The sequence below is a fragment of the Miscanthus floridulus genome, chromosome 19, assembly GCF_019320115.1.
Source record: "Miscanthus floridulus cultivar M001 chromosome 19, ASM1932011v1, whole genome shotgun sequence".
Classification (NCBI taxonomy): Eukaryota; Viridiplantae; Streptophyta; class Magnoliopsida; order Poales; family Poaceae; genus Miscanthus; species Miscanthus floridulus.
In genome coordinates this window covers 2,653,242-2,665,651 of record NC_089598.1, presented here as the reverse complement: position 1 = coordinate 2,665,651, position 12,410 = coordinate 2,653,242, and the positions used below count along the sequence as shown (strand labels likewise).

At 44.9% G+C, this 12,410-nt stretch overlaps 1 protein-coding gene across 1 annotated transcript; it reads left to right on the top strand.

The window, feature by feature from the left end:
* The first annotated feature begins 5,217 nt into the window (after positions 1-5,217).
* On the top strand, positions 5,218-10,730 carry LOC136527813 (DNA-repair protein XRCC1-like). Its single transcript, XM_066520659.1, has 8 exons — positions 5,218-5,355; positions 5,538-5,758; positions 5,841-6,029; positions 6,149-6,260; positions 6,986-7,065; positions 9,500-9,610; positions 9,761-9,847; positions 10,248-10,730. The coding sequence occupies exons 3-8, from the start codon at positions 5,913-5,915 to the stop codon at positions 10,578-10,580; spliced, it is 840 nt and encodes a 279-aa protein (XP_066376756.1). The 5' UTR covers positions 5,218-5,355; positions 5,538-5,758; positions 5,841-5,912; the 3' UTR covers positions 10,581-10,730.
* Positions 10,731-12,410: the final 1,680 nt, after the last annotated feature.

Here is a 12,410-nt window from a genome sequence, read left to right as displayed (position 1 = left end):
ATCGTGATATTTATGTGATACGTGATATTTATATGATATGTGACATGTGTGCTCTCTACTTAAATTATTTATATGTCATGTCACTTGGTTATGCTCATTTGTCTTGCTTCTGCGTTTTACTCCGATACAAATGAGCTTTATTTTTGTACTCATGCTTATTTCATATCTATTGAGTACATCATGTTGGCTTGGGTCATATAAGCTTGCCTAACTCTTTTGTTCTTATTGTCAAAAGCTTATATGAACCAAGCATGTTGAAAACCTCATCTCTTTCACATACTCGAGGTTGTATTGTCATCAATCACCAAAAAGGGAGGGGTTGAAAGCATCTAGGCCCCTAGTTGGGTTTCGATGATTAATGACAATACGCGATTACTGTGACTAACGTGTGTTTTGCAGATGCAATTAAGTTAGGTCATGGTAATGGCAATTGATTGGGCAATCATGGTTGTCATGCCCCTACGATGGAAATCATTTCGGTTTTCAAAGGATGGACGACAAGGTTAAGGATGGACTAGTTCTAAGTGTCGTTTGGTGTTGAAGTGACACTTAGAGTTGTTTAGGACTTTGTTTTTTTCCTTTGGCTATACTATTAAGGGGGGTATGGACGGGTAGCTTGACCTAGGTGAGTCTAGTGGGTTAGGTGTGGTGCACACTTGTCAAATCTAGCACTAGGTAGCTCCTAAGTAGCCCTAAGATCAATTGGAGCGAACTTCATTCACATATGATTGCGAGTTGGAAGTGAATGGAGGGTTAAATGTTGACCGGACGTTGGTTCCGGTGTGACCGGACGCTGGTGCAGAGTCTGGTTAGTTCATTTGATTAAGGCAAAGTCATCTAGATGTGATCGGACGCTGAGTGAAATGTGACTACACGCTGGGTGCCAGAGTCCGGTCAACTCCAGTAAGGTTCCAGAGAGGGAGAATCCTGATCGGACGCGTCCGGTTAGTGCTGATAGGACGCTGGTCAGGTTCCAGCTACTGACCGGATGCTGAGCAGCAAAGTGACTGGACGCTGGGTGCCAGAGTCCAGTCAACATCAGTAAGGTTCTAGAGAGAAGTTTTTGTGACCGGACATAGGTCAGAGTCCGGTCATAACTTAACGGCTCGATGGCGGGGAGAACTGACCGGAGCGTCCGGTCACCCAGTAGAGGCATATAACGGTTCATTTTGAATGAGGAGTTATAAATACTTCCTCTATTCACTCAAGGTATGTCTCTTGCCTATTTCAACAGCTGAGAAACACCCTTGAGAGTGCCAAAGAGAGCAAGAGCCTAGTGAGGTGATTGAGATTTGAGAATCCAAGATTAAGTCCTCATTAGCAAAAAGAGAGTAGCAAGTGTGCATCCACCCTTCTCATTAGGCTTGTTGTGGTCAAGTGAGAGTTCTTGCTTGTTACTCTTGGTGATCGCCATCACCTAGACGACTTGGTGGTGATTGAGAGTTTGGTGATCATCTGGTGGAGCTTGTGGATGACCCAACTCAAGTTGTGAGCGGTTGTGGGTGATTCACCACGACGGAGTGTCGAAGAATCAACCCGTAGAGAACACTTGATCCTTGCGCGGATCAAGGGGGAGCTACACCCTTTCGTAGGTGCTCCAACGAGGACTAGTGGGGAGTGGTGACTCTCCCATACCTCGGCAAAACATCGCCGCATTCCTTCTCCTCTCTTTACTTTAAGCATTTACATTTGAGCAATTCAATTCTTGTCTTTACATTCTTAGAATTGCCATGATAGAGTAGGATTGGAACTTAGGGTGCTAAACTTTTGTGCGGTAGATCAATAGAATCACTTTCTAGGCACAAGGGGTGAAGTGGGCTAAGTGTAGAGTTTATTTATTGCAAAGAATTTTAGAATTAGCCTAATTCACCCCCCTCTTGGGCATCTTGATCCTTTCACATGCCTTCTTCTTTGTCTTAGGTGTGGTCTTGTTTGGATAAACTTCCACAAAGTGCCCCAACTCGCCGCATCCATAGCATCATTTCTTTCTTTGTTCATTTCTTTGATTGGTGAAGATGAAATCTTGAATTTGTATGGGCACACCCTTGACATTGAGTTTTTGGATCATCTTCTCCACCTTGTTGATAAGGTTGATAGATTCTTCATCAAGGTCGGAGGTGGAGGAGGAAGATTGATCATCATCACTTGATTCTTCATCATCATCATCCTCATCATCTTCTTCATCTTCACTTGAGGAGCTTGAGCTTGACCTTGTCTCAACTTGCTTGCCTTTCATCTTCTTTTTCTCACTACATGTGAGAACTTAGCCTTTGCTTGATGAAGAGGCTTCTTCTTGACCCATCTCACGTGACATTTCAAATGCCACTATCTTGCCAATGACTATGGCCGGGGTTATGGTGCTCAAGTCCTCCATGTTGTGAAGGATGGTGATGATGCTTGCATATTTCTTTTGTGGTAGCACGGAGATGATCTTTCTCACGATGTCCGCATCATCTAGCTTTGTTAATTCTATTGAATGGAGCTCATTGATAATTAGATTCAAATGAGAATACATATCATGAACAAGCTCATCATCATTTATTTTAAAGGAATCATAATTTTGTTTAGCTAGACAATGTTTTTGCTCACGGACATTAGTTGTGCCATCATGGAGCTCTTGGAGTTTTAACCAAATTTCATGTGCCGTATTTAAAGTGAACATTTGGTTAAACACATCCATGCTAAAAGATTCAAACAAGCAATTTTTAGCTCTAGCATTGAAATGAATTTTTTTCTTCACTCTTTGTGGTTTTATCGGGATTCTTAATGGGTTTCATCCCATCACGAGTGACTCTCCAAACACCTAAATCTACCGTATCAAGGTGACAAGTCATTCTAGCTTTATAGTAGGGGAAGTTAGTGCTGTCAAAGTGCGGAGGCCTAGAGGTATCCATCCCAACCACTCTAAATAGCGTCGGCTCAACGGCAGTGAAGCCAAAGGTCCAAATTGAGCCAACCGGCTCCGATACCAATTGAAAGAGACAGTGACGCCTAAGAGGGGGTGAATTAGGCAACTTAAAATTCTACTTCTAACTAAAGCCTCTAATTTTACCTAGTCAAAACCTATGCAGTAAAGTAATCTATCTAAATGTGCAACTACGGTTTTGCTAGGTGTGTTGCTATCTCTACCGCAAAAGGACTTATGCAACCTAGGTTCTAATCCTATCAACTAGCCTATCACTAAGCTTGGAAAGTAAAGCACACACCAAGATTGCAATGTAAATGCGGAAGCTAAAGAGTAAGGTAGAGATATGCAAACTCCCGTCGACGACTCTGGTATTTTTACCGAGGTATCGAGAAGTGCGCAAGCTTCCCCCTAGTCCTCGTTGGAGCCCCTCGTAAGGGCCAAGCTCTCGGTCGGGTTACTCCGTGGATAGCCTCGGGTCTTCCCCACACGCAAGTGGGTCTCCAACGTGCCTTCCGGCAAGCCTCTCCCGATGCTCCCCGCCATTTTCACTATCAAGCTTCTGGCCGAACCACCGCGGGCCTTGTTCCCTTCGGTACACGGTGGCGGCCACACCACAAACGCGGTTGGTGTGATCTCGGAAGACTACAAGCCCCTCTGATGTACAACAATGGTGTGCGCAAGCACCGAGTGATAAGAGGTGTGCAAACCTCACTAAACACTATGTCTAAACCTAGAGCAAGCGCATAAGCGGTGGTCAAATCAACCTAAGCACTTCGCAAAGCACCTACGCTAATCACCTAATGAATCACTAAGCACTATGCAAGTGGAGATCACTAAAATAGTATATCAACACCCTTTGTATGTTTTCTTAACTCTCCATATCTCAAATGGCCGGTTGGGGGTCTATTTATAAGCCCCACAGAGAAAGTAGCCATTGGGGGCGAAACCCAACTTTCTGCTACTGACCGGACGCTACTGTCGTCCTGACCGGACGCGTCCGATCGTCCTGACCGTTAGAGCGCGCGCGTTGATCGGACTCTGAGCCGAGTCCGGTCACGATGGCGCCGCTCTGGAACCTCTATGGACTCGATCGGACGATGTACTTTGTGCGTCCGGTCATCCAGTGCCGCTACGTCCGGTCACACTGAAAACATTGTCGTGACGAAGAACAGTGTCATCGGTGCGTCCGGTCACTGCTTCGCTCAGCGTCCGGTCACAGCTGCTGACGCCTGCTGTTGCTGAGCAACTGATCGGACGCGTCTAGTCCCTATAAGGGCCGCGTCCGGTCGCCTCTGCCGAGCTCGTTTCTTCGCGATATTGCGTCCGGCTTGGTTCCCATCTTTGTGCTTGGACTATGCTAGATATCTTGGGTCTTCTCTTGTGCTTCTAGGGTCTTGCTTATGGTGTTATCATGGGATCATCATGTTGTCTTCGTCCAAGTCACGTTTTGCACCCTATTAAACTACAAAACAATTACTTGCAAATTCATTAGTCCAATTTGGTTGTGTTGGTCATCAAACACCAAAATCCAAAGTAAATGGGCCTATGGTCCATTTTTCTTACACCGGGGAATAGGCGCAGCGAGCCGGTGCCCGCGGACGTGGCACACAGCGTGTTGGGAGCCGACGGTCGTTGGCACAACGGGGCGGGGCAAACGGATGGGGGCAAGGTGCGCGGATGGGGGCAGGTCGAATCGAGGCGGATGGGGTGAATTGCGAGCGAGTCATAAAGACGTGACGACGGCGCAATGCGCATGCAGACAGGGCGAATTAGCTGACGGGGGTCATGTTGTGCAGGCGCGTGGGGGAAACGACTGTCTGACGAAATCCTATCCCGTCGGACGTCCAGACGTCAGCACGTCCTTGTTAACATACTTGAGTAGAGGAGCCATACGGTCACAGATGGCGTCATCATGTGTAAAAAAACTTACACATAAAAAGGAATGCAAACAATGCGTCCAAATGAAAATCTAGACGCGCTACTATTTATCAAGTGGAACAATTCTTAGGTTTAATTGGCGCCTTATTAGGAAAGAAAAGTTCCAAGTCCACAAGAAAATTGTTCCTGTTCAAACGAAAAAATGTTTCTAACTTCATAAGAAATGTTCTACCCTAATAAAATCTAAATTATTCCATTTGCTCATTGTAATGTCCGAACATATGACTGACAGCATGAATGAAAAGAATAAATACGCGAAGATTAAAAACTTATACAAAAAAAGAGAACGAAAGAAATATTAAGAAAAAAAAAAGGATCGGGTCCATGTCCCAGGCTCCCAGCAGCAGGACCGTTCTCTCCGCCCCCCCACCCCCCCCCGATAGGGCAATCGCCGCCGCCGTTCTCTCCGCGTTGTCTCCCTCTCGGCGAAACTGTGCTACCGCCGCCGCCGCCTACACCAGGTGCCCAGTTCTTCGTCGCTCCCTTCGGCGGCAACGAGCACCCACCAGGTATGCCGGCCCCTTCGTTTCCCTTCCTGCTCCTCTGTGCGAAACCGAGCGCCTAAGCTATTTGTCTATCTGTAATTGGATCCGATCTAATTGCAAGTGTTAAGTGTATAAATGTATTATGCTTACTAAATTCGTTTTTTTTTTTGGCAAAATTATCGGGTGTACATGGGTGTGTTGTTCAGCGCGCACAAGATTGGTCTATCTCAGTTGACACCGTATATAGAACTTCAAATTAAGACATCAGAGTGGTGCAGTTCGGTTTCCCAATAAAATGTCCTGTTCCAAGAGAAGCCTCCCGTCTTGGATGGGTTCTTCTAAAGATGGAGAGGACGATTTAAGCAAGAAGAAGCATGCAGGCACCTCCCAGAAGCCTCAGAAAGGGCCAGATTTCTCCAAACTTTTGGTACCTATCTATTGACCACAGCTACATTCAGATATATGTATGTTATACCGTTCTGTATTGGTAATTTCATACATCTGTGTAGGACGGAGTGGTGTTTGTGCTGTCAGGGTTTGTGAACCCGGAGAGGAGCACGCTTCGTTCATAAGCATTGGACATGGGGGCCGAGTATCGAGCCGATTGGACATCGGACTGCACCCTTCTTGTTTGTGCATTTGTCAACACCCCCAAGTTTCGACAAGTTCAGGCTGATAATGGAACCATTGTCTCAAAGGTGGGTTCTCAGCTATTGTCGTTGTAGTGAGCTTTCTGGCAAGCCCCTTCATGCAAACAATTCTTTTTCCACCAACTTTCAGAGCTAAAATAACTGTTTATGGTCTTGCCTTATCTCAGGACTGGATCTTTGAGTCTTACAAGCAAAAAAAACTTGTGGACATTGAACCTTTCCTTATGCATGCCGGAAAGCCATGGCGGAAAAATAAGGAGCCTGTTGAAACTGATCAAGGTGATAGATACTTTCACCAGAAATATCTTTTATGGGCACAAGATCTTGTTTTTGGGTGCTGTTATGCATGTCCGTAAGTTATATCTGATATACACTCTCAGTCACACTTTTCTCGTTAGAATTCATGATCATGTCAGCTTATCAATAACGTAGCACTTATTATGTGGTCAAAAAGCTCTTCATTATTTCCTTTATGTATTTCCATCATATAGTTCTTTCTGTGCTTATTTTCTCTTTCTGTGAACCTTATATTAGGGGTATAACTGTATCATGTTGTTGCACTAATAATGTGATGCCCAACAAATTAAGCTTAGTAGCTTACTCTCTCAATAAGTATTCCAAATGTTAAAACAATCCTTCATTTCTTCTGTGTTTCAAAGGATGGTACATTCATAAACTCCTGTGTAAACTTAGCCACATTTAGCTTCTTTCACATTTTTCTAGAAATTGTAGTAAGTCAAGGGCGCGCATTAGTCATAGCATACACCTTTAAATGGACATAATATACTGGTTTTAGCCTTTTTTAGTTAACAATTCTCTAAAGCTTCGGTGATGATTTGTAATATTGGTGACCTCAAAGATCACCATTTGATGCTCATTAACTAATTTGTTAAAATATGAATCATCCTTGCAGCTTTGAGTACTTATCATTTTCCCTTGTATAATTTCACATGAAATCAATCAATTAAAAAGTATAATTTATTTATTTGGCCCTGTCGGTCTAGATGAGAAGGAGACGCGCAAAGTGCATCAAAAGCAAGTCCAACGGTCTCGTGTCAAGCCATCCACCTCTGATGCCACGGAGGTCTGTTCTGTTCAAAGTTAACTTATGAAACAACCAAAAACCAAAAATTTGATGATTATGATGTTAATGACAAGATGATGTGTTTTCTGAATCTGGGAGCTGGCTATTTGAAATATGAGTATATTGGTAACATACTTCCCGTCAAACCTGAATACTTCAATTATCTGATGGCTTTAGCATTTCTAGCTATTTAATGTATATGTAAAGTGTTCTCTCTTTTTTGTAAGGAACATCAGTATCTATGAAACATTAATATACTTTTTTTTCTTTTGTAAGAATAAGAATATCCGATGTGTGTATATTCAGGTTGGAACCAACTATGCATCAGAGTTTTATGCTCTGTCAGGATAATCTACAGTCTATGATCCTTTCCATTATTTTTATGTTTTTTTGTTAAGCATTAAATCCATCCATCAAATGTTAAAGAGAACATGAAAAATTGTGTAAAAGTATTTTGTTGAGTTAATAAGTAGTTGATTCTGGTAGTGGTAGGATAGGGCTTCCAGCTCGATCCTTTTTCTTTTTACAAAATTCATTGATTTTGTTCAGTGGTACCTGTTTCCGAGTGAAGGGCGGGCCTGGTGCAAGCGGTAGAGTCTTACTGCCTGTGACCGGAAGGTCCCGGGTTCGAGTCGCGGTCTCCTCACATTGCACAGGCGAGGGTAAGGCTTGCCACTGACACCCTTCCCTAGACCCCGCACAGAGCGGGAGCTCTCTGCACTGGGTACGCCCTACCTGTTTCCGAGTGAAAATGCCCTAAATTAGAGAACTTTTCTAGATAGAACAAGATGAAGGCAACATGAGTGCCTGGAACACAGGAGCTTTGATGATTCTGTTGCATGCTTTTTTTGCACAATAAAAACTCAATAGTTTTTTTCCCTTTTCTGTACAACAACAACAACAACAAAGCCTTTAAGTCCCAAACAAGTTGGGGTAGGCTAGAGTTGAAACCCAACAGAAGCAATCAAGGTTCAGGCACGTGAATAGCTGTTTTCCAAGCACTCCTATCTAAGGCTAAGTCTTTGGGTATATTCCATCCTTTCAAGTCTCCTTTTATTGTCTCTACCCAAGTCAACTTCGGTCTTCCTCTGCCTCTCTTCACGTTACTATCCTGACTTAGGATTCCACTACGCACCGGTGCATCTGGAGGTCTCCGTTGCACATGTCCAAACCATCTCAACCGGTGTTGGACAAGCTTTTCTTCAATTGGCGCTACCCCTAATCTCTCACGTATATCATCGTTCCGAACTCGATCCCTTCTTGTATGACCGCAAATCCAACGCAACATACGCATTTCCGCGACACTTAGCTGTTGAATATGTCGTCTTTTCGTAGGCCAACATTCTGCACCATACAACATAGCAGGTCTAATCGCCGTCCTATAAAACTTGCCTTTTAGCTTCTGTGGTACCCTTTTGTCACATAGGACACCAGACGCTTGCCGCCACTTCATCCACCCTGCTTTGATTCTATGGCTAACATCTTCATCAATATCCCCGTCCCTCTGTAGCATTGATCCTAAATATCGAAAGGTATCCTTCCTAGGCACTACTTGACCTTCCAAACTAACATCTTCCTCCTCCCGAGTAGTAGTGCCGAAGTCACATCTTATATACTCAGTTTTAGTTCTACTAAGTCTAAAACCTTTGGACTCCAAAGTCTCCCGCCATAACTCCAGTTTCTGATTCACTCCTGTCCGGCTTTCATCAACTAGCACTACATCGTCCGCGAAAAGCATACACCAAGGGATGTCCCCTTGTATGTCCCTTGTGACCTCATCCATCACTAAAGCAAACAAATAAGGGCTCAAAGCTGACCCTTGATGTAGTCCTATCCTAATCGGGAAGTCATCCGTGTCTCCATCACTTGTTCGAACTCTAGTCACAACATTGCTGTACATGTCCTTAATGAGCCCAACGTACTTCGTTGGGACTTTATGTTTGTCCAAAGCCCACCACATAACATTCCTTGGTATTTTATCATAAGCCTTCTCCAAGTCAATAAAAACCATGTGTAGGTCATTCTTCTTCTCCCTATACCGCTCCATAACTTGTCTTATTAAGAAAATGGCTTCCATGGTTGACCTTCCGGGCATGAAACCAAATTGGTTCATAGAGACCCGCGTTATTGCTCTCAAGCGATGCTCGATAACTCTCTCCCATAGCTTCATAGTATGGCTCATCAACTTAATTCCCTGGTAATTTGTACAACTTTGAATATCCCCTTTATTCTTGTAGATCGGTACCAATATACTTCTCCTCCACTCATCAGGCATCTTGTTCGATCGAAAAATATGGTTGAACAGCTTAGTTAACCATACTACAGCTATGTCCCCGAGGCATCTCCACACCTCGATTGGGATACCATCCGGTCCCATCGCCTTACCTCCTTTCATCCTTTTCAACGCCTCTCTGACTTTCCCTTTTCTGTACAGGCAGGAAATTTAGAATCTGCAAACAAGTGCTTTTCTCCCTCAAAAATAAAGCAATGGGCCGTGGATGATTTGGCACAGACTATGTCATGGCTGGACAGCCTAGAAGAGAAGGTGGGTGCACCTAATGAAAAAAAAAGCATGTATTTATGCTGTAGGCTTTTTGTTTAGTATTGCCTCTGCTTTCCAAGGGTCTTTTAACAGATGAATCTAACGTTTGCTTTTTTTGACTGACTTATCTTTCTCTGGTTTCTTTCCTGACAGCCAGAGCCAAGTGAACTGAAGACAATAGCTTCTGAAGGGGTAATCACTTGTCTGCAAGACGCCATAGAATCCCTCGAGCAAGGCAATGTAAGGAATGCAATATCACCGTTCATCATTTATAAAGTGCATGTATTTGCATATTGACCTTTTTTTTGCAAAATATATTTGTATATTGACTAGTACTGTTAGTCAACATAAGCTCTATATATGGTGATGTGTTAGAGCACATGTTCACTGAAACGCTGGTCGTCAATACTCAATAATCTTGAAAGCAAAAAAGAAAACACTGCCTAGAAGCCAAATTTTGTTCTGGTTTCATTGCCATTGAGATTATGCTTTTAGTTTAAGTATATCATAAGAACTGGAATGGATAGTCAACACAATGCACCAAATAGCTGGACCATGTTCTTTTGTTATTGCTCACGCTGATAATGTGTTGCATTGTAACTCAATCAGTCTCGGTTGACTATGAAACAAACCTTTTCAGGATATCAAGGGAGTTGCAGAGCAGTGGAGCTTCGTCCCCCATGTTGTCAACGAACTGCTAGAACTAGATGGAGGCGGAAAAGGCGCAGCTCTGCCCAAAGAACAACTATGTCAACTAGCAGCCAAGTGCAAGAAGATCTATCAGGCAGAGTTTGCTCGCGTGGTGGACATCGATGGCAAGAACAAGGATAAACATCAAAATGATTCACCTGTGGCCGAGCATCGCAGGAAGACCAAATCAGAAGATGACCACTACGATAGCGATGAGACGATAGAAATGACAGAGGAAGAGATTGATTTCGCATGCAGACAGCTCCCTGGGCTATGCGGATGATACTCACTAGTTGAGATGTCAGGTGTGTGTGGCCCGTCCAGAACAAGAGGAACTAGTTGACATGTCAGGTGTGTTTGGCCCCTCTAGAACAGAAGAGGAAGGGTACTGGATATAGCCGCCATCTAATTTATTTTCCTGCTGCCACCCAAATTAACCGTACGAGTATTCGGTTGTCGGTTGTTTGATGACGATGGGTATCTTTCACTACACGAATCCTGCACTAAAAAATGGGCCAGCCGTTAGCCTGCTCGTGACGTGGTCTGTCCGATTGCGGGTTGGTTCAGGTATCCCGCCCACCTCTGTCCATCGTCTCTCCTATCCTCATCCATGGGCCTGTTCGGCAGGACTGAAAAATACTGTTCCGGCTGATTGTTGTGAGGGAAAAATACTGTTCTGGCAGGACGTAAATAGTATTTTTATGAGGCGGCTGGCCAGCCGGCAGCCAGCCAGCCGAACACAGCCCATGTAGCTCCAGGCTTCGCCGCTACCGGCCCTCTCCCCACTACCTGCCACTCCGCCCGTGAGGAGGGGGAGAACGAGAGAGTGAGGAGGAAGTTGTTTATATATATCTAGTTTTTTAATCAGGGAAGCTATAAATTAATCCAACAGTTAGGAATAATCGGGTCGCCATTATGCCCACCTATTAGTTGTGCCGTGTCCGTGCCGGCACTGCGGACCGAAGTCACGGCCTAGTCACGGCACTAGCACTATAGCCTTTCGCGACGGGTCATGCCAGTGCCAGCCCATCAGGCCTAGCCTATTTGGCCATCTATAAGGGAGTCGAGAGGCGCAAGTAAGTGAAGAAGTGGAAATTAAACTATTATCCATTCAGTAAATTGCCATTGAAGGAGAGGACAATAGGAGAACAAACATGGAGCCTAATATTATCCGTTCGGCTGGTCTATAAGCCGCTTGTGTTGATTTGTACGGCTAATTTATTGGGAGAGAAAAATATTGTACCATAGCTGATAAGCCGGCTTATAATAACAGCCGAACAAAGGAAAAATACTGTCTCTGAATTAACGAACCTAATGTATCGCAGATTCCAACATGTACTAGCTGATCTGGCTGATCCTGATGCTCACTTGCTGCAGTATGTACGTACGGTACCACTAAGTAAAGTCTCTACTGGGCGCAGCTCATCAATGGCCTCGACCACCGCCGCCGGTTGACGCAGAACTCGAGCTCTACTGGAGTGCCTAATGGAGTTCGCAGCCAGCCTGCAACGCACTCCAGGCTGAGGACTGGAACGCCGCTGGGTTCTCGACGTTGGCAGCCGTGCTGTCTGCGTGGTCGTGAAATGATGCTGGGATGTAATACCTTTCTAAAGAATTCATTAGTTAGGCTTCTGTTCCGGGCGGTGGCCACTCGCCACCGTTGCTTGTTGTTGTCACAAACTCGTTACCCGCTTAATGAAATACGGGTGTGTTTTGCCCGATCCAGAAAAAAGCCTGCAACGCACTCCAGGCGCTCAACCTCTCAATCCACCACGTCAGGCCGCCATAGCTGTACTTTCTGATTCACCTGTGACGTCTCTGTATTTGCTTCTATGCGGCTCCTGTAGTATTTTCTCAGTCTGAAGTTCACGCAAGAAGAAAGGCACTTGGTACATGTCTTAACTATGGCGATGGGCCGATGGCATGCATGGGTTCGCGAGGGTCGGTGTCGCGGGTTGGCAGGTTCGGCCGGGGCGCCGGGCTGCTGCTGCCTCTCCTCTGGGCAGTCTGGCTCTGCCGTCTGGCTCTGATCGTCCCAAGTGACAAAAACTTTGTCACGTGTGGAAAATGAAATTAGGCCGCGGGCTGGGGTTTGCCGCGCGGCCGGGGCGTC